The following is a 22,695-nucleotide window of genomic DNA, read 5'->3' on the forward strand; positions in this document are numbered from 1 at the left end:
ATTGAATAGTGAACACTGAATTATCACCGTTGTGGCGCTGAGTAAGGCACTTAAGTTCCAGTCAGCACTGGATAGTGACAAAAAGTAATGAAAGGAATAATTTATTCATAAATGATGAATTCTGATTAAATCATTTACTCATCGTCATGTCATTCCAAACCGTATGACTCTTCTGCTGAACACAAAGAAAAATATTCAAAAGAACATCTAAAAGTGCCATTTTGACATAAAGAAAGGCCATTGAGCTCTAAACACCAAAAGCAAATAGCACCATAAACCAGTGGTTCTCAACCAGAGATCTAGAGGAGCCATAGAATAACATACAGTTCTTGAAACTTCTAGAATCATGGTTCTTTTAATATATCAGTAGTTTTTATTAATAGTTTGAAACCAAGCAGCTTTGTTATAATTACAGCAGAAGTGCAAAAAAAAAACATCTCAGAATACAGTAAATGGAGATGTCTTTAAATATCGTGTTGGACAACTGGGTCAACAAGTTTTTTTTCAGAAAATTTCTCATGCAGTGCTATCATATGGCTTCAGAAAACTTGACATGTAATGTCCAAATTGCATGGACTACTTTCAATGCTTTTTGTTAAGGAGAAAACAAAAATAATGATTCCAACAATTTGTCTCCTCTGTGTCTCCCCACATCACGGTAGCACCATTTTAGAGAATATCCGTTGAACGCAAACTGCGTACGCTCTTCTGTGTCAGCCGCGCCACAAGGATAGACGAGCATACACTGCCTACATTCAACTCATAATCTCCAAAATGCCGCTACGGTGATGTGTGGAGAGCCAGAGCAGACGAATTGTTGAATAAAGTCATTATTTTTGTTTTCTTTGTGTACAAAAAGTATTATTGTTGCTTCATAACATTACGGATGAACCACTGATGGCAGATGGACTATTCTGATGATGCTTTTCATTCTTTTCTGGACCTTGACAGTGTAATTTACTCGGCAGTCTATGGGACAGTCACAAGCCTCGCGGTTTTCATCCAAAATATCTTAAATTGTGTTCTGAAGCATTACGGGTTTGGAACAACATGGGTGTAAGTGATTAATGTCAAAATTAAAAATTTCTGGTTGAGTAAACCTTTAAGCTTTATGGCCTTGAAAAAGCATTTTGGATATTATGCAATATCTGTGTTTGTGTTCCATGGAAAGACAGTCATAGATGTTTGGAATAACTTGAGGATAGGTAAATGTTTGCAGAATTTTCATTTTTAGGTTGTTGCGTTCACTTTAACCGACAAGCATCATGTTGAGAAATCCTTCATCTTAAACACTCTGTTCTTTTTGTGTATGTAGCCATATCTCAAACACAGCTGAAAATGGGGAGGGCGGGGCTAAAACCATTTCCAGCTACAAACCGAGCACTAGTGACAGGTGCACTCAGACTGAGCCATGGATCCCCAATCACGAGACTGTCCCTCTGTCCCTGACACGGGCCATCCAGAGTCTCTCCTTGGAGGATGCATTACCTGAAAGCATCCAGTTTACCGATGAAACCCCGAACAAACTCCGTGGAGAGGAGGAAGATGCCTTTCAAGAAGAGATGGGGAAGGACCAAACCTGGAGCTCCTCAGTAGAAGAAACCATCCAACCCACCACAAACAGAACCCTTCAGCAACAACAGAGCAAATGCAGCGACGACAGCCAGGGTTCAGGCCCTCAAACGCCAACGTCCTCCTCGCCCGCACCCCCAAAAGAGCTGGCATCCAGCCCACACGGAGGCCCACTCTCCTCCATTCGGGAGGAAGAGAAAATGCTGTGCGTTGACCCCCAAAAGTGGAGTCAAGCATTGGCTGGCTGCTTGAATTCACTGCTTCTGGTTTTGGTGTTAATCCTAACATTAATGCTTATGTTGCTGCACAAACCAAAGTTACTGCTTGTTGGGACAGCTTTGGCTCCCAGATCGAGCTATATTTACAAAAAATGCATTAGTGGATAGTCAAGGAATTAGCGGGAGTGTGTAATTTAGCTCAGCCCTGATTTTTTAATGAGGTTGTTGATGTTTGTACCTCAGGTTTAGAATGAAACTTTTTATTTGTTACATTGCTAGTGGATGAACAAATTTAAAAAGCTTCGAAATAGATGCGAAAGCTCATTTAAACTTTCAAGAGCTATTTTTTAAATGGATACATTTTGAACTGACGTTTAATTGTTTTTTTAATGCATTTTGCAGACGCCTTTATCCAAAGCGACTTGAATTGCATTTAAGATGGATTTCCTGGGAATCATTTCTTGCACCATTGAGCTGTTACAGTAATATACAGTATCAGTCCTTTATTTATACCAGAGACAGACGTTTGTATTCCTAAGGGTGCTTCAGGCCATGACTATATTGGTGTACTTTTGCATTCATTCAGCTCTTTTAAAGAGAACAGCTCTGTATAAACAGTGTTTTACATTTATTTTGGATCTAGTTAATGCTTTGACTTCTTTGGAAAGGCAGAGTTCTAGGTATGCATGTCCGTTAACATGTTGCAAGAACAGTACAGCATTCCGTGATAAGCGCAGCAATAATAACTGTCATCTAGACCCGTCGACTCTCCTTCAGGTGAATACGGAACATATGAGATCACTGCTAAAGCCAAAAAGCTGTCATTGTGACAGGAATTTATGAGTAGATTTGTCAAAACAGCTCCTTGGAATCTTGTCTGTAACATGGTTTTGCAGAAAAACTAAAGCTTATGACTGGGGCATTAAAATCATACTAACTCATCATATAATCTCACTTAATCTTATAAACAGAGCAAACCTCTTGATTCATTGACTGATTTATCTGCATGCTTGCTTTGGGTGGTCTTTCGTCTAAATGTCTTCTTGGTTCCCACAAATGTAATGTTCCATGTAAACAGTGCTTTACAGATAATTATGTCTCATCCCTTCCTGGTATCCTTGCATGGACATCAAGCAAAAGAGGTATTGGGTTTACAAAGTTATGTGGTGCTAGAATGCTGTGGTAGATTGTTTTGCAACCGAGCACCAGGCAAAACTAAACAATGCTTGCATCGTTAAACATTCATGCCTTGTTTAGTTTCAGCGCAAGAGGGAAGTAACCAAAATTTGACCAAAGAATGTATGTAAATATGTGGTTTACAAATGTACAGTGTGAAATCCCAAAACCTAGCTGCCCATAATTAATTACTAATTTATGGTAATGTATGAATGTGAGACACTTAACAAGATACTGGAAGATTATGTTGACAGAGAGTTAAAAATGACTATTAGTGGCCCCCTAAGCAAATGTTGATGGTGTCAGATGGTGGTCTGTAACTTGTGAAAACAAATGTGCAGTTTTAAAGACATTCCATGCAGACAAACTCTGAAACTATCAGCGTACCATGGAACACACTGGCACAATTTGAATGTTAATTGCATATCACAGATTAAACCATATGTTACATTCAAAACGAAGTTAGGAAACACATAGTTTACCTTTTGTATAATATAGTCTTTTTTCTGCCAATATATTGTCTCTTTAATTGGACTTTTAGTAGTTTTTGTTTTGTTTTGTTTTGTTTTTCTGAAATAAGTAAATAAATTATTTAGCAAAAGTGACAGTAAACGTTTATAATTTTACAAAAGATTTCTATTTCACTTAAATGCTGTTCTTTTAAACTTTCAACTCATCAACACATCTTGGAGAAAAATAAATAAATTCACATTTCCACAAAAATATTAAGCAGCATCACTGCTGAAAATTCAGCTTTGTAAACGCAGGAATAAATTACATTTCAAAGTATTTTCTAATAGAAAACAGTAGTAATAATTCACAGTATCACTGTTTTTATTTTATTTATTTATTATTATTATTTTTTTAGAAAGTTTAATTTACAAGATTAACAACACAAATAAAACATTAACAGAAGGGAAAAAAATTATACATATAGCATAAACATATAATGTATGTGTTCTACAGTATTCATAAAATACACCTAGAAAAAAGGTACAGAACAACCAAGCCGAACAGGTGCTGTTACCTATTCCTAATGCAAATTACTCTTTACTTAGATGAGGGTGTCTTTATATTCTTTTTATATATCAACTAATTTTCCCAGTCCATTTAAAAAAAAAATTCAACATTAGATTATATTTAAGTTCCTCCATAACCAGGATTTCTTCAATAATCCCAAACCATTGTGTATAATATCACTGTTTTTACTTTATATTTGACCAAATAAATACAGCCTTGGTGAGCATTATAGACTTTCAAAAAAAAATTTTTTTCTAAATCTTATTTTTGAATTTCAAACTGCATTCGACAAAGTAAATTAGACAAGAATAATTAAATTAACACTTATTTTATTAAACATTTGTACATTATCAGCTTACAAGTCTTTCTTCTAGGTAGTGTGTTGGTCTGATGCTCATTTCGACTACTGTGTAAAATGTGCCATAAAAAGTGTGACAGGATTCAGCTTAATTTAAGAGTGGACAGCCCCCTTTATCAGATGACTTTCACTTCTCTATCTGTCACCGCAAGTATCATCATTGATCACATGACCACAGATATTTCCTGTTTCATGTAGCTTTTATTGGATGTCTCTTAGGGTATTCAGAAGAACAGGAAATAGGGTGTGCTAAAGGAAACAATCCCTCAGTGAGCACAGACTCACACTCCTGCACACATAAGTTTGAATCCATTGTGACGTAAACATTGCATTCAATCACTGATATCTGATTTATTTGCATGGTATTGTCTGCATGATTGTGGGTAGTGGGTTTGATTTTGCATGCTGCACGTCGAAACTTGATGGGTCAAATAAATGGAAACATGCTAAGCACATTCTGTCAGTTTTGTTGCTGCATGTTAGCATGCTCATATCTACATTGACGTCTACTTGCATGCGCTCTGTGAATCTGATTTCACACCACATGCAGAGAGTAACTAATGTCTCTTTTTGAGATCAGGGTGAGAAGGAACAGCGAGAAAAGCAGAGACTCCCAAGACAAGACCAAACAGCGGCTTTCTAAGAAAGCGGCCTCCTCTACAAACTTACTCACACGGTCTCCAAGTCTGGAGAGGTGAGAGACGTTGTTTTTCTGTTCAAGCATGCACTTTCACATAGCGGAATGTTTCACAGTAATTGAATAACTTAAGTTCTATCAGCACAATCTATGAGATGTTGTCGGTTTCTACAGAAAATCTGTATGACTCATCCCTCAGTTTATAGAAACAACATGTATGTACAATTGATGTCGAAGGGATTCAAAGAATACTTTAATGAAAGTGTTTACAATGTTTCTTTAATGAAATATGTGTTTTTGAGTTGTAAAGTTGTCTAAATCATCCTTTCCTGTGGGTGGAGTTTCCTCCATGTAAACAACACTTCGTAGACAGTAGTTATGTCCATCCTCGTTTGGATATCATGTAAAATGTTAACAGGTTTAGCAGGTTTTGTCAGTTGGCCCATTGCATAAAAGTGTGCAAGTCATCAGACAAAATGTAAGACACCTAGTATTTCCATTGTGCTTAATTTTTGTCATTTAGAGTGCCGTAGATGGTTTTAATAGAGATTAAAGGAATAGTTCACCCATAAATGAAAATTTCCTGAAATGTACCCACCCTCAGGCCATCCAAGATATGATGAGTTTGTTTCTTCATCAGAACAGATTTGGAGATATTTTCCATTACATCACTTGCTCACCACTTGGTCCTCTGTCTAATTGGACTCTCATTATGACGGCACCCATTCACTGCAGAGGATCCATTGGTGGGCAAGTGATGTAATGGAAAATCTCTCCAAATCTGGTCCAAATGTTCCTTTTTGGGTGAACTAAATCTTTGTTAAAATTAAATGTTTCTATGAACTTCATGGGAACCTTATAAACATGGAATTTTCAGCAAAATGTGTCTTCAATGAATCTTTTTCTCTTTCAAAATGTATAACTCAGGTATTGTTTCCAACATGAAAACAGTCACAGAAGCCGGCGTGACCTAAAAAAAACATGACATTTGTGAAAGTTGAACTGAAGGGTTGATGCGACTGCCGTGTTTATATATATGTTCTATGTTCACTGTGTTAAATGATTCATTCACTAATTAGCTGATGTGTTTGTCTCCATAGCCGGTCAAAAGACCTTATCTCCAGTACAGGTAACAAGACATTTCTCTCATTCTCTCACCTTCTTTTTCTTCATTCATCTTTTATGAACAGCATTGATCTTAGCAGCCTAGCTATGTCATAATTCAGGCGTGCATTACTCATTTTCTACTTCAGTTTCCAAATAACTTCTGCCTCTTATATAGAGATAGTCAGCCGTTTACAACCCGAATTCCGGAAAAGTTGGGACGTTTTTTAAATTTTAATAAAATGAAAACTAAAAGACTTTCAAATCACATGAGCCAATATTTTATTCACAATAGAACATAGATAACATAGCAAATGTTTAAACTGAGAAAGTTTACAATTTTATGCACAAAATGAGCTCATTTCAATTTTGATTTCTGCTACAGGTCTCAAAATAGTTGGGACGGGGCATGTTTACCATGGTGTAGCATCTCCTTTTCTTTTCAAAACAGTTTGAAGACGTCTGGGCATTGAGGCTATGAGTTGCTGGAGTTTTGCTGTTGGAATTTGGTCCCATTCTTGCCTTATATAGATTTCCAGCTGCTGAAGAGTTCGTGGTCGTCTTTGACGTATTTTTCGTTTAATGATGCACCAAATGTTCTCTATAGGTGAAAGATCTGGACTGCAGGCAGGCCAGGTTAGCACCCGGACTCTTCTACGACGAAGCCATGCTGTTGTTATAGCTGCAGTATGTGGTTTTGCATTGTCCTGCTGAAATAAACAAGGCCTTCCCTGAAATAGACATTGTTTGGAGGGAAGCATATGTTGCTCTAAAACCTTTATATACCTTTCAGCATTCACAGAGCCTTCCAAAACATGCAAGCTGCCCATACCGTATGCACTTATGCACCCCCATACCATCAGAGATGCAGGCTTTTGAACTGAACGCTGATAACATGCTGGAAGGTCTCCCTCCTCTTTAGCCCGGAGGACACGGCGTCCGTGATTTCCAACAAGAATGTCAAATCTGGACTCGTCTGACCATAAAACACTATTCCACTTTGAAATAGTCCATTTTAAATGAGCCTTGGCCCACAGGACACGACGGCGCTTCTGGACCATGTTCACATATGGCTTCCTTTTTGCATGATAGAGCTTTAGTTGGCATCTGCTGATGGCATGGCGGATTGTGTTTACCGACAGTGGTTTCTGAAAGTATTCCTGGGCCCATTTAGTAATGTCATTGACACAATCATGCCGATGAGTGATGCAGTGTCGTCTGAGAGCCCGAAGACCACGGGCATCCAATAAAGGTCTCCGGCCTTGTCCCTTACGCACAGAGATTTCTCCAGTTTCTCTGAATCTTTTGATGATGTTATGCACTGTAGATGATGAGATTTGCAAAGCCTTTGCAATTTGACGTTGAGGAACATTGTTTTTAAAGTTTTCCACAATTTTTTTACGCAGTCTTTCACAGATTGGAGAGCCTCTGCACATCTTTACTTCTGAGAGACTCTGCTTCTCTTAGACAAAGCTTTTATAGCTAATCATGTTACAGACCTGATATCAATTAACTTAATTAATCACTAGATGTTCTCCCAGCTGAATCTTTTCAAAACTGCTTGCTTTTTTAGCCATTTGTTGCCCCCGTGCCAACTTCTTTGAGACCTGTAGCAGGCATTAAATTTTAAATGAGCTAATTAAGTGGATAAAAGTGTAAAATTTCTCAGTTTAAACATTTGCTACGTTATCTATGTTCTATTGTGAATAAAATATTGGCTCATGTGATTTGAAATTCCTTTAGTTTTCATTTTATTAAAATTTAAAAAACGTCCCAACTTTTCCGGAATTCGGGTTGTACAATACTCCTTTCTATTCTATTTCCTTGTGTGCTAGATTACTGGAAAAGGTGTCATGTGTTATGAATATAAGACACTTTTAACGTTTCACTCAACATGTAGTCACTTTCTATTCAGTTTCCCACAATCAGGATTGTCAGGTTTTAATTTCTTGAATAAGTTGTTTTTTAATCAGTAACATACAGTCTTTTAATCTCTTCACATATAAACCTATGGATTCAGAATAATGGAACATTGCTCATAGCGAACAGTAATTGTGTGTGTATCAAAACAATAGTCTTGATATTTATTGATGAAGGCAGTGAATTTAAACACAAGTGCTGATTTGATTGCTGCAGCAGTGTTACTTTAAATGAGATCAGTTAGAAAGCAAAACTTCTCAGACAGTTTTTCTATGCTGACTGTTGGCACACTAAAGCAGAGCACACTATCAGCAATCTAAATCACTCTCTGAGGAATGGCATCTCATAAAATATTTGAATCTCTCCTTTTGTTTTTTCATTGCAAAAACACAGTTGCACCAGAAATGACTGAACTAGTCACCCTAATCCCAGCCCATCCAATATCACGTTTGATCAGTTTAATGCATCCTTACTGAATAAAAGTAGTAATTTCTTTAAAAAAAAAAAAATCTTACTGACCCCAGACTTTTGAAAGGTAGTGTATTAGTTCATAGACCCCTTTCAGTAGCTTTATGGACCCCAGGGTTGAAAACCCAATTGATAACTGAATAAAAATATATTAGAGAGCATATTTTGTCTAAATGCATTGCGGTGCAATGTTCTCACTACAGCAAGCGTGACTCAGCAAAGCCAAATTTAAATTATTTTAACAAGCCATTAGTGGCTTCATCTCTATTTTTTTGTTTATTCATTGTGCATGTATAGATGCCGGTTTTCCTTTTGCAGTGAGACACAGGAGTGCTTGTGCTCTCGCTGGAAAGTTACTTTCTTTGGTTATGCAACCGCACTACTCTAGTTTTCTGTGCAGGATGATGGGTGTCTATTTCCCTTTCCCTGCGTGCCAGATATTCACACCACCGTTTCACAACACTGCCTTAGCCATTTTATTTGTGTGCGTGTGCCGTTTTAATAATTTATTCACCTGTGCTATTTAATGGCTGGGGAAAGTCATATCTCCGCTCAACATCAAACATATGTTCCTTCGGGGATGAAACTGACACATTTATGGAATGTTGTTTTGCCATCACCTGTGGGACATCTATCTGATAACATTGATAAAAGGGTCCTTCTGGAGTCGTATGTGGGTTAAACTCAAAACCATACTGGATATTCCCACTTTCTCTTGTATCAAAACAACCCATATTATATAAAAGATCTTCGAAGGTCAGTGATGTTTTATGCAGACTTTGATTATTAGTTTCTGGCTGTTGCATTTAATGTCATTCCTTTGCAGTAGACACACAGATTACTTGCTTGCCTCATTGCTTTTAAAAAACCCTGAGTCTACCTCTCAGTGCAGTCCAAAACCAGGACCTGACACCGATGAGTCAGAGAGGTGTTCTCACTGGAGCTCCCTGTAGAGTCAGTTGGGCCGCAGGAATTCCTAATGTGTTTTGCAGCTGCAAAGATAATGTTTGTTTGCATTTTTATCTTCTACCAGGATCTCAGGGGTCCAGGAGAGGAACGCAGGGTAGGTTTCAATCATGGTTTTCATTCGACTAATTGTTGACTGAAAATATTCTGTATAAAATATTGTAATAGAAACCATTATATTATTATTATTAAGTTATATAAATTGTATTCTTGAAGTTAACAGATCCAAATTATAGTACTCGTTGCAACCGGCAACTGTAGACATCAGAATCATTTACATTTTTTATATTTTCATATTGTGCATTTTCCACTTTATTTTGCTCACAGGTCAGTCAATCAAGATGTTCATCCGTGGACGACCAATCACAATGTACATTCCTTCAAACATTCCGAACTACGAGGAGCTGAAAATGGATCTCCCCTCACAGAAACTGGATCTGGATTGGGTGTATCCTAGAGCAATTGTTTTATCATTTTTTATTAATTAATTACATTTTAATTACTTAAATGAATTAAGTTATAAATATGGATTTGCTTTTGTATACATTAAAAGTTATTATAAAATAAAAATCATTGTAAATGTAAAAAGAAGTATAAAAAAATAAATAATTCCCATTAAATCACATTGCATTGAAAAATAATCTTGATGCATTTAATATATATATATTTTTTAATGCATCAGTTTTATGCCTAATCACCTGTATGTTAAAACTGATAAATATGCAGATAGTTCCCCTTAAATGTTTACTCATTGATTGACAGCACATATTCTTCCAATACATAGGACATTCATCATTTAATTTGGCTTATGCTTTCTCAGTTTCATATTTTTGGGGAGTATATACTTATTTTACCTCATGTTGCTAAGCACATTGACTTAGATTTCCTTTATATAATGCATAAATATTAGCAAATGTTCCTTGACCTTTTTATTCTCAGCTATGGTTACCGGGGACGGGACTGTCGAGCTAATCTTTACCTGTTGCCGTCTGGAGAAGCAGTTTATTTTATTGCGTGCGTGGTGGTTCTTTATCATATCAACAACCAAACGCAAAGACATTATCAGAAGCACACAGACTGTGTCAGATGGTGAGTTTGAAGAGTTATTTAGATGTGCACCTAATTTCGTCCGGATTGTTATGTTCTTACTTTTTTTTCTTTTACTTGTTGGCATGTAGTCTTGCCATCCACCCAGACAAGGTGCGTGTAGCATCCGGACAGACAGCAGGAGTAGACAAAGATGGCAAGGTGAGATAAACATATAAATAAATCACATTTTACTGATTAACAAGATTAACATTTACAGTGCAAATAATTCATATGTGACAAACTATTGGGAAGTCAGAATTGTGGTGTGATGTGTTATGCAACATATAAAAACTATTTTATATGGCATTTTACTAATTCTATTATTATTTGCATGCATGTAGATTTTATGACGTCATATTACATTGAAATGTTTGTAAAAATTAAGTTGATGACGCAGAGCCATATAAACTGGCGAATTGCTCTTGTTCCTCTTTCGTAAGTCACTTTGGATAAAAGCATCTGCTAAATGCATTAATGTAAATGTCAATTAACTAGTGAAGGCAAAATGGTGATTCAAATTGTTAAGAATGAAAAGAAATGGTAAAACAGTCTGTTACATACAATCATACAAACTGTCTGTCTATATACAATCATAAAAACACGTTCATGTTCTTGAGCCAATTTTCTGTGTGTGCATGTGTGTTCGTCAGCCTCTTCAGCCCTATGTGCACATCTGGGACTCCAAGACGCTAGTGACACTGCAACAGATCGGCCTCGGCACATTTGAACGAGGTGTCGGAGCCCTGGCATTTTCCATTTCAGTGAGTATTGCCCTCCATTTCGCATTCTTTCCAGTTCAAACATAGCAGACAGAGAGAATAGACCGCTGTTCATGTGGATTAAACATATAGAATATCAATTATGTAAAATAATACTATAATCCAGGATCCAAATCACTTCACAAACATTTCTAGACTATAAACTTTGGCATGTGGCAGTCTTTTGGAATAGTACAATTTCAATTATAAATAACTAAATACACAAACATAATATTGTGAAATATGTTACAGGATGCTGGTACATTCCTCTGTGTGATCGACGATTCCAATGAGCACATGTTTTCTGTGTGGGACTGGAATAAAAACATAAAGCATACTGAAGTCAAGGTGTGTATACACACACACACACACACACACACTTTCTACCATTACAATATCTTCATGAAGCTACATGGGTATAGCTTACATTCTCATGATTAATAACCTAGCAATATTTTTTCAAGCACACAATATTTCCTAATAAAAGTGACATCAGTGTATCTTTTTAAGATACATTATCCTAGTGATTATTTAAGCAATTCTTGACTGAATATACAGCCAACTGCCTGCGTGCTGTAAAGCCGTCAGCTTTATTGTGGATGTTTTTTTTTTTGCTCTGTTGGATCCTTTGTCCTAAATATTTCCTTATTCTTCAGCATGAACGGTTTGAGCAGGGTTGCTATGGGAGCGGCTAAATATTTTACAGTAGATTTGTGAGAGTGATAGCAAGTGTTTTTAGGACTGGCCTTTTGTATGAAGTTCTTCCTCGTGGGCTGTGCTGATAGTAATGGGTTTAGGAAGTAGTTGGACTTTAAATAGCATGATGTTTTGCTGACTGAGTTAATCTAGATTTTCATTTCAATATGAATTGGTTTATTTTTTTAAAGTCATTTTGCGGTGAGATAAATATTATTCAGAAATCTCACAAACACAAGTCAAATGTATGTTTGGAGAATTTATGTGGCGAAATTCTGGAAACAATAGTACTTGAAGATGAATACACAGAACATGGTTGCAGTAGAAAATTAAAGAGCCTGAATAATTTAGAAATCATAAGCAATGTCAATATCCTCTGCGGAGCTTTGAAGATGTATTTACAGTTTCTGGATTACATCTTTTAATGCTACAGGAAAATTACAGTCATTTTCTGTCATTAAACTGACATGAGCTGCTATTGCAGCTGCAAATTGACTGGAAGTTTGAAGTTGAATTGTAGCTTTTCTCCTATAATAACAGAGCCCTTGGCACATAGTCATAAATACTGCGGAAAACCATATGTCTTCATGGTGTGTGTCTATGTATGTTTGTTTCAGAGCACTAATGAGGCAATTTTGGCGGTGGACTTCAGCCCAACAGACACCAACAACATCATCTCCTGTGGCAAGTCCCACGTCCACTTCTGGACCATGAGCGCTGGCACACTGACCAAAAAACAGGGCATCTTTGGAGTGAGTCCATATTGACTGTCCTCCACTGTAAATTTGGTATCATTTCCTTTTCCATGTACAAAAATGGGAAGAAATTATGTAAACTAACAGCAACTCACTTACAAAAATGTACAATGGTATTAACATATTTTAGGAAACATGGTACTATAGTAGTATCATGTTATTTTTTGAAGTACACTACCTTGCAAAAATTTGGGGTCAGGATGTTTTTTTTTGTTGTTGTTTTTTTATACTTTTATTCAGCAAGGATGCATTAAACTGATCAAAAGTTACAATGAATTTATTTATAATGTTACAAAAGAAATGCATTTCCCATAAATGCAGTTCTTTAATAATAATAATAATAATAATAATAACAATAATTAAAATGCACCACAATTTCCACAGTAAAATTAAGAAACACAACTGTTTTGAACATTCATAATAATAAAAATTATTTCTTAATCACCAAATAAGCACATTACTATGCTTTCTGAAGGATCTTGTGAATTCACATTGTTCGGTATTTGTCAGTGTTTGTGATTTTGTTCATTGTTTCGTTAACAGAAATACAAGAAGCCTAAGTTCGTCTTGTGCTTCGTGTTCAGTCTTACGGGTGATGTGTTGACGGGAGACTCTGAGGGGAACATTCTCACATGGGGGAAATCAGCTGCTGATATCAAAACATTAGGGAAAGGAGCAAAGGGTATGCAAAATGATTTCTTCATTTTTGCCTGATAGACTTATATTTGACATTTTACTATGGATGCACAATATTAATCATTACTGTATCAGTTTTCATCTAACATTAGAGATTAGATGACCTTGTAATTTAGCATCAGAATGCCAACTCGATCTTCCAGTGAAACATCTCTGGAGACGTATGCTGGACTTCTCCAGTCATTTCACCCAGTCATCTTCCTCAATCTAATCAACAACCGCAGAGTCACTACCCAACAATTTTTCTATTAAATAATAATTTCTCTTGGTTGTATTTTAAAATACGAAATAAATTATGTGACGTTAATGCTTATTTATGTATTTATGTGACTTTTGAAAATTGTGTTAATATAGCCTGTATTATTTATTTGATACACAGTGGATATCTTTTCAAATTCACCTTGCCAGTTTTTTTTTTCTCTCCCTGCCTGCAGAGACATTTCAGATCATGAAGCAGACGCGCGCTCACGAGGGCAGTGTTTTCACTATGTGCGTCCTGCAGGGTGGAGCTATACTCAGCGGCGGCGGCAAGGACCGCAAGGTCATCCGCTGGAGCGCAGACCTGGCACCTGAAAGAGAGTGTGAGGTGAAACGCAAATCTCTATTATCTTTGAAACTGTGTGTTTGCAGCAGTTTATGCAGAGTTTATATGTGAACAACTTCTTGAATGGCCTTCTAGATTCCTGAGAAGTTTGGTGCGGTCCGCACCATTGCAGATGTAGATGGAGAGGAACTGCTCGTTGGCACAACACGAAATGCAATCCTAAGAGGAACATTTTCGGATGGGTTTGTGGCTATTGTACAGGTACATATTGGATTTATATGTAAATATACATCGTTTTTGAATTTCTGAATAGGGGTATTGATGTAAATTAAGAATCGACTTAAATAATAAAATTAACTTTCATTTATAAACAAAAAAAAACAAGTGTGGATCTTGTAGTGAATCTGAAAAGTTGTATTGAATTGACAGGGTCATGTGGATGAAATGTGGGGTCTGGCCACACATCCCACTCAGAGCATATTTCTTACCTGTGGAAATGATCGTCAAGTGTGTGTGTGGAATGCAGAGGACCACAAACTGGAATGGTGCGCAACACTAGAGGTCAGAGAGGTCACAGGAAACAAACTGTTTTAAAGGTGCACTAGGCTTTTTTTGTGTGTGCGCCACTGGCTGTATACTACACTTTGTACTGACAATGGATTCTGCATCATGCAATATGCTTGGAATAGAGTAGAAGTAAAGAATTGTAAGTATTTGACGATATGAGCGTTACTGAGATGATAAATTAATTTAGTCTCAACAATCTAACACTAAAGTGGAGAATTTTGGGGTTGGTGCATTTATTTATTGATTTAAAATAATTAAAAAGATGTCTCTTATGCTCACCAAGGTTGCACTTGTTTGATTAAAATATACAGTGAAAACAGTAATATTGTGAAATATTGTTACAATTTAAAAAAACATAATATTTTTTATATATTAATAACTAAAATATATATATAGATCATAATTAAAAAATTAATAACGGTATATTTTTCTATATTTTAAATGAAATTTATTGCTGTGATGCAAAGCTGAATTTACTCCAATCAGCATCATTACACCAATCTATAGTCTCAAAAGATCCTCCAGAAATCATTCTAATATACTGATTAAATTCTCAAGAAACATTTCTTGTTATTATCAATGTTGAAAACAGTTGTGCTGCTTAATATTTTTGTGAAAACTGTGATGCATTTTCAGGATTCTTTGATGAATAGTAAGAAAGAACAGCATTTATATACATTTAAATTTCTTAGAGAGAGAGAAAGAGACAGAGACCCCAAAACTTTTGAATGTCAATGTTTGTAGTATACAGTTTTTGTTTACACCACTGATGTCACTGAAATCATTTGATTGTGCATATTTGTCAGTATATATATTCATTCATTTAAATATGAAACTTGTTGGTGCACCTTTAAATATTTATTCCAGTATTATCATAAAAACACAATGAAACATAAATTTTTATCACTTTTAGGAATCTGGTCTGTGTGCTGATTTCAGCCCAAATGGAGCGGTTGTCTCTGTTGGACTGAGTACTGGAAGGTAAAACATTTACAACACACTTGATAATAGTTTCCACTCCAGTTTATTCGTTTTTAACTAAGCTTTATACAGTGAAATATTCCCTTTTAATGGCTTTATGATGTTTTTTTAAACCCCTATTCATATAGATGGGTTGTACTGGATCTGAAAACCAAAGAAGTGGTGTCAGACCTGACTGATGGCAATGAGCAGCTGTCCGTAATGAGATACTCCCCAGGTCAGAGGTCAACCAAATCACAACAATAAAGGGCACAGTATAAAACAGAACTACACTTTTTCCTAAAGTGAACCATATTAAATTTAGTAAATGTAAAAGTGATAGCTGTTTGTGGCACATAGGTCATGTTTCAATGTGGCAGATTTAACTGCATGTAAATTGTTCTGTAGCTCTTATAAGCCTGTTTATAGTCAATAGCTTATGTTTTACTGCTTACCAAAACACAGATGGCAGCTTTTTGGCAGTTGGATCCCATGACAACTTAATCTACATTTACAACGTCACTGAGGGTGGCCGGCGCTATACACGATTCGGAAAGTGCACAGTAAGGCAAGCTTTTGGTTCAAGTGTTCTAAATGATTCCAGACTGTTTAATGCTGGTTTGCCGTGGAGGCTTGTTGTTTGTAATGGCTTATAGCAGGCTGTTTGTGTGCTAAACTCTTCCCTGTGTGTTCAGGGGCACTCCAGTTTCATTACTCACCTTGACTGGTCCAAAGATGGAAAATACATCATGTCCAACTCTGGCGATTATGAAATTCTCTACTGTAAGCCTGCATGCTTGAGTTCATGATTCAGAAACATATTGACAGAAGACAGTGAGTAATGTGAATGATAATGCATTTTGACATTTATGTATGTGGAAAAAGGGGACGTTGCAAGCGGTTGCAAGCTGTTGAGGAACCGGTTTGAGAGTAAAGATCGAGAGTGGGCGTCCTATACCTGTGTGCTTGGATTCCATGTTGTGGGTGAGAGAGATTTTTTATTTTTTATATTTTTTTTTTATTAATAAATGTGTGTGACACTGTCAAACACCTCTTTAGGAGGAGTGGGACAAAACATTACTATAAGCTGGCTGGTTTTCTTTTGATTTGCTGATTTGCACATACACAAACATAAACTCTATCTTGCTTTAATAACAAGTATTGTTTAACATTTAGTATTTTTTTAAATATAAAACTTTTGTTACAAATGTAAAAAATGTTTTTTTAATTAATTATTCATTTAATTCAAGTGAATTAATATTTCATCATGGGTACTCGAGTGTGTATGCATCTGGAGCATGTGCATAAAGTATATTCCCATGATGTTGTGAGTCCGTAAAGTCCTGTGCAGTGAAAGCACGTATATATATGGGTATGCTGACTGTCTAAACTGTATTGCTGTCTAGGTGTGTGGCTCGAGGGATCAGATGGGACAGACATCAACGCCTTGTGTCGATCACACAGTGAGAAAGTGGTGGCGGTAGCTGATGACTTCTGTAAGGTTCATTTGTTCCAGTATCCATGTCCCAAACCAAAGGTCAGTCACTGCCAGAAATATTTGAGAGTCAAAACAATTATCACTTTGGAACAGAAATAAAATGAAACAATAAATCTAACTAGAATCAGTATGCTTAACAATGCATTAAACTTTGATACAACAAGCCAGATGTAGTATGCATTGTATGCAGATTAATAATTCACATATTTATTCTATCAGGTAATGTGTCAGGAAAAGTGTTTTTTTATACTGCAAGAAATTAATAATGAATTCCCTGATTTTTCTGTCAGGCTCCAAGTTATAAGTATGAGGGCCATGGCAGTCATGTGACCAACGTTCGTTTCACACATAATGACAGTCACCTTCTGTCGATGGGCGGGAAAGACACCTGCATCCTCCAGTGGAGAGTTAAAGGGGCGGGGACTGGAGACCATAAGGAACATCTAGCTTCTTCCTCTTCTGTCTGCTCTTCATCTAGCTCTCCAGAGAATGGACGATAGAGGGACCAGGAATCAAGAGAGGAACAGGCATGACGATATACTAGGAAATGAAACAAGGAGGAAATCTCATTGCACAGTATGCTGTGACATAAAGCATTTGGAAGGTTATGCTAGTTTTTATGAAATATGTCACAGTGTTGTTTTACCATTGAGACGTCATAAACAATGCATTGCTATTCACTACCTATAGTTCTTCATGAACTGACATGGCCAAAAATATATTTTGTCTGATTTTTTTTTTTTTTTTAAGAAAATAAATGTTTTATTGCATTCCAAAATCAAAAGAAAAAAAAATAAATTATGAAAAGCCTCAAAAATTGTGGTGGTCCTACAAATGTTTATTTTCTTAATGCAAAAACGTACAGTATGTTGTTTCATTTTGTGGCCTTGACTGTTTTTGTGAAATTCAAACATTTAGCAAAAAAAAAAAAAATATGAATTTTCAAAATAGTGAAATTTCTGCCATTTCATTACATTACGAGAGAAGGATGTATTAAATGAAATTAAATAATCTCTAGTTTTTACATGTATCATGCTTTACTTTGAGTTTACAAGTGCTTGTTTACTTCATAGTGCTTTTCATATGCTTATTTTAATCACCTGCTGTTTTTTTTTTTGTCATAAAATACTACATACATAATTGTGTAACATTACATAATTAACCATGAATCATGTCTCTGTGAAGAGTTTTGTTTTGGGCAGTAGGATAATCAATGCTTTATTTGCTATCAGGAATATTTCCTCTGTCCAAAAACTTCCAAAAGGCTTGTTATTTATGGATCAAGTCAGCTTTTCACAGCCTTTTAAACAATGTGAAATTTTATTTTTAATCAAATAAATACATTTTAAAGTAAGAATGTTTTGTCTTTGTGTACTTTGTTGTGGAGTAAAGTCTTCTCTGTCTTGTAAAATAATGCTAAGGAGTCCAGAAGTCAAAATTAGAAAACCGAGATACCTGCAGAACATCTGAATACATCCGACTAACCATCTTTGTACAATTTTTGTACAATCGGCCACTGTCTGATGAGTGCGCAGATCATTCTTTAATATGTCATTCCCAGTACTTTTCCACAGTTGTTTATTAGTTTTCCTAATGCTTGCTTTCCTTGTATAAAACCACTTGCTAGTCTGTTTTTCAAGAGATAATGTCTCTTATTCACCACTTTCCGGGTCCCCAAGGTTTCAGAGGCATATACATTTTAGGACTTGTGTTTGTGCATTATCTTATCCTGTGGCATCTCACATCTTCGGCACTTCCTTCTATATTCTCTGTTCATAAGAGCAGTCACGTAGACAATGAGACCTACATAGGCAGTTTGGCTTTGAGGTCTTCACATGCACCTAGCTCACATGTGAGGCAAACTGGCTTTCACAAGCATGCAAAGTAACTTCTTCAGTTGTTTTCTATTGGGTAAATAAAATATTACATCAACTTTTCATCAAAGTCTCATAACCTAGTGTGATTCACTGATTCAGTTTTAGTATTACGAAACGCCACCTAGAGGACAATAGGAGCAAGAATTTTTGAGAGACTGTGATGCTGTTTGTAAGTCTATAGAGGGAAGTATTGCACCATTTTTCATTGTCCTAACCTGATTCTGGGTTATGTTCGCAAGTCAACGTTTCTGATAGTTTGGACAGTTCTGTTATTGGGTGTCTCATACCGGAAATTTAATTTCTTGTTTAAATGTAGTGTAATTAACCTTTAATAGATCTCAAGGTGTATGTAAAAAAAACATAACAATTGTACAATTGATTACCATAGTAAAACACGATAGTCTCATGGTGCTGCTTTTTACTTTAAAATTAAATGGAAAGAAATAATTATTTTTTTAAGTTTCTTTTTTACTAATATTGTTTTCAGAATTGCATCATGTAAACAATATACACCTGTGAATTACAATAAATCATTAAAAATAAAAGAAAAAGAACATACAATGATAAATTATTTTAATATCTTTATTATGCAGCATTTACATACCCATTTATGTACATAAATCGTTATAATAATAACAATAATCAATGATGTTCAATTTTGGAGTTTGTCGAATTCTAAGTGACGTTTTGAGCTTCCGAAGATGACGTTGGAGAAGGGGGTGCGTGCACGCGCATCCGTCTGTGTGTGTGCGAAACAGAGCGGAGGTGAAGAAGAGGAGGATGAAGCAGGGAGCGGAGGATGGGAGGAAGAGTGGAGTGAGAGAGAGAGAAAGAGAAAGAGAGAGACGGGCTGGCTATCAAGGGCTCGTGTGAATTGTGAATGTCTGAGAAGGGCTTCGATGGGAGTTTTATCGCAGCGCCGAAACAAAGACGCGATTTTTTTTTTATCATCCGGAGAAACATTGCAGCGGAAACTTTAAACTTTTACCCGCCAGAGCGGCATCGCCGTGCCGGGTCCCGGCTTTGTCTCGCGACGGGGGGGAAGTACGCTAGCACACACGAGGATCCAAGAACCAGCAGCACTTTTGGATACACATTTTTATCCACACAACGAAAGAATCCGCGAACATAGAGTTTGTTTAGGAGAGCGAGAGAATGGCGGCCAACATGTACCGAGTTGGAGGTGAGTGTTATTGTTAAGGCTAACACTAGCAGCAGGCTCGCGGGGGTTAGCTTTAGCATTAGCGCGAGCGGCTGTTTCCGCCTTAGTTACAATGAGCGGAATCCCGTTGCTAAGCGAGCTAGGCTAGTTTCGTTACGGTTACATTTGGTTTAACGCGATATTAATTATTTATGCAAGTATTTAACTTAACTTTCAAATTCACATGGGTGTAAAACCTTGCGTTAGGTCGCAAACTCTTTCTGTTGTTTTTAGTTTAGGTTCTTAAAGTAATTAACCGCCGCAAGCAAATCAGCTAATCAGGAGGGAACCCCTACGTTGGTTTATTCACTTATGTTGCTTTTTACTCACTTTGTCGACTTTCATTCAAGTTTTTTGTCTTGTACGTTGTCTGAACTGAGCTGTTCTGTCAAAGTTTTGACAGCTGAGTTATATGGAGTGTATATTGGAGTCTCGGAGTAAGTTACGGATTTGTTAATTAACTAGATTTAGAGTTCAGTGAATGGTTCAGAACAGAAAACGACTAAAGTTCGTAAGTGGCAGTGTAAGTTCATTTATTTATTATTTAATCACAAGCAAATATAAAGCAATATTGGACAGTTCAGAATATGTGAAAAAAGAAATAAGATCACCAAAAATGCAAAGGCAACAAATAAGTAAAAAGAGAGAATAAAATACGTAAAATAAAAATGTAAAATTTGGATAGTTACATAAATGTAAATAACTTTCATTTTTATTTTTATATTTTTTTATATACATTTATTTTTTGTGTTCTCATCTTTGAAAGGTTTTATTAATTAAAAAAAAAAGGTAATAATTCATTTGTTTTTTCTTGTCTTAATATAAATCTTTGCCAAAAATAATTTTAAAATACTGTCATAATTTAGTTTTTCATAAAATATGGGATTTGTAAATAACGTAAAATATAATACTATTCTGAATTGAGTTTTATTATATTTTTTGTCATGGCCATTTTAAAGTTAAAAAAAAAATTTCAACTAAGTTAATGTATGGCTTGTGATAAAATTCTGTGCATGCAGATGTAATATGATAACATAGTTGCGTCTTATCCAACTGCAGTTTTTAGTGTATAGAAATAGATTTGCCCATTAGACTTTTTCCTCTTTAATGTACACTGTCACGTATGAGCATCTGTTGTCAGCAAAGTGCTCCTTGTTGTGTATTGTGATGAAATTGTATGTGCGTTACCATCATTGACTGCATCGTGAAATGGTGACCCTGCACATTATAGTGCTCTTATTTTCTTAAATCCGGGAATCAGCCATAAATAGGTCACCTCAATCAGGCTGTGTTGCTTTAGCAGATGCAGCTGATTGCATTATCACAGTTGCAGATTGAACAGGCAGGGTTGGGTGGGAAGTTCTGGAGGAAAAACTCACTTATTACACGCTTGTCGAAATATATTTGAGTTTATGACTCAAGACTAGGTTCAGAGGAAGGCAAAGACTGCCTCTGCTTACAGCAGTTGTTTTAAATGTTTTGTACAATTAAGAAGCTAGATAATATGCTATGTAGGATTGTAATTTAATGATGGTATTTCATAGTTTTCATAGACACTGCCATGCACTTTATTGTGTTGTTTGCTAATGTTTTGGGAGGTGCAGGTACAGGTTTAGGTCATTGAACTTGACCTCCTATTCTGGCCCCAAGCTCTTGCATTTCTACATTTTACCTCTGTGATCTGAAGCTTTATGACTAAGTGCTGTCGCTTTTCTCTGTTTTTGGTTTACCCATTCAATCAGAGTGTGTTTTTGTTATTGAGTTTCCTAGAATGAATTAGTGAGGGATAGACTGACATATCACTATCAGCCAATATCTGCTGAGTAGTGCTAGACTGATACATTGTCCAGGCTGTATTATCCGTCAATATTTGGCCATTTTGAGAAACCTGGTATCTGCCAATAATCTGTATCTGCTTGAAAAATATTTTTACTAAATGCATATTGTTGTTTTTAATTATTTATCTGAGCATGTTTAAAGAAAAAAATAAAATATATATATTTTTTAAGTTAATTAAATGTTTTATTAAAATATCATAACCTGACCTTCTGACTACATAGACCACATAGAGCAGCTGTTACTACACAGAGCCGTTGTTAACTGAGAAGATGCGCAAATAAACACTGAAAATGAAGTAGTTCTCTGTGTAGTAACAGCTGCTCTATGTGAAATCACGCACCTGATGGAATTTACCACTGATTAGAGAACCGGCTTTACTGACGAGATGCGCATTAACGATCGGCCGATCATGATCAGAGCACCCCTACTTCTGACCACCCTTCTCCAAAGTCCATTTAAACCCCGCCCCTATCTTATAAAAGACTGCTACCTCACATTCAGATGTGCCTCTATCCAAATCAGCAAGCATGATTTTTTACATCCATTTTACTATGGTGTATGACAAAATATGGAATAAAAGTCTGTAATTCTGTTACATTGCAACTTTACCAACAGCCTTGTCAATGGATAATAAGTAGTTTCTGTTTTCATTCTTTTGTAGCAGATTGCTGGGATCAGATCATATATACACAATGTCGAATAGGACATTCCAGAATCACACACTAGTTCTTAATATGAAGTGAAGATCATCTGATATGCTGATATGAGTCCTGTAT

The 22,695-nt window shown here is 36.1% G+C and overlaps 2 protein-coding genes across 3 annotated transcripts in view; both read left to right on the forward strand.

Moving 5' to 3' along the window:
* The window catches only part of LOC132102226 (echinoderm microtubule-associated protein-like 3), a 41,177-nt gene extending 22,826 nt beyond the window's left edge, over positions 1-18,351 (forward strand). The window contains exons 4-24 of one of the 2 annotated variants that reach the window (XM_059507241.1): positions 1,316-1,777; positions 4,925-5,038; positions 6,082-6,110; positions 9,507-9,536; positions 9,767-9,887; positions 10,379-10,528; positions 10,618-10,687; positions 11,179-11,289; positions 11,539-11,634; positions 12,600-12,734; positions 13,281-13,419; positions 13,868-14,019; positions 14,113-14,238; positions 14,407-14,538; positions 15,458-15,525; positions 15,654-15,742; positions 15,970-16,067; positions 16,200-16,287; positions 16,390-16,488; positions 16,911-17,041; positions 17,293-18,351. In XM_059507241.1, coding sequence (XP_059363224.1) covers positions 1,316-1,777; positions 4,925-5,038; positions 6,082-6,110; positions 9,507-9,536; positions 9,767-9,887; positions 10,379-10,528; positions 10,618-10,687; positions 11,179-11,289; positions 11,539-11,634; positions 12,600-12,734; positions 13,281-13,419; positions 13,868-14,019; positions 14,113-14,238; positions 14,407-14,538; positions 15,458-15,525; positions 15,654-15,742; positions 15,970-16,067; positions 16,200-16,287; positions 16,390-16,488; positions 16,911-17,041; positions 17,293-17,502 — 2,650 coding nt within the window. In that variant the 3' untranslated portion in view covers positions 17,503-18,351. The remainder of the gene's footprint in view (positions 1-1,315; positions 1,778-4,924; positions 5,039-6,081; positions 6,111-9,506; positions 9,537-9,766; positions 9,888-10,378; positions 10,529-10,617; positions 10,688-11,178; positions 11,290-11,538; positions 11,635-12,599; positions 12,735-13,280; positions 13,420-13,867; positions 14,020-14,112; positions 14,239-14,406; positions 14,539-15,457; positions 15,526-15,653; positions 15,743-15,969; positions 16,068-16,199; positions 16,288-16,389; positions 16,489-16,910; positions 17,042-17,292) is intronic. The other variant, XM_059507242.1, reaches the window with a different exon arrangement.
* Positions 18,352-19,614: 1,263 nt separating this feature from the next.
* The window catches only part of LOC132102502 (metastasis-associated protein MTA2-like), a 33,198-nt gene continuing 30,117 nt past the window's right edge, over positions 19,615-22,695 (forward strand). Inside the window, exon 1 of the mRNA XM_059507260.1 lies at positions 19,615-20,062. Within this exon, the coding sequence (XP_059363243.1) occupies positions 20,035-20,062 (28 nt within the window). The 5' untranslated portion in view covers positions 19,615-20,034. The remainder of the gene's footprint in view (positions 20,063-22,695) is intronic.

This window comes from Carassius carassius, chromosome 2 (assembly GCF_963082965.1).
Source record: "Carassius carassius chromosome 2, fCarCar2.1, whole genome shotgun sequence".
Classification (NCBI taxonomy): Eukaryota; Metazoa; Chordata; class Actinopteri; order Cypriniformes; family Cyprinidae; genus Carassius; species Carassius carassius.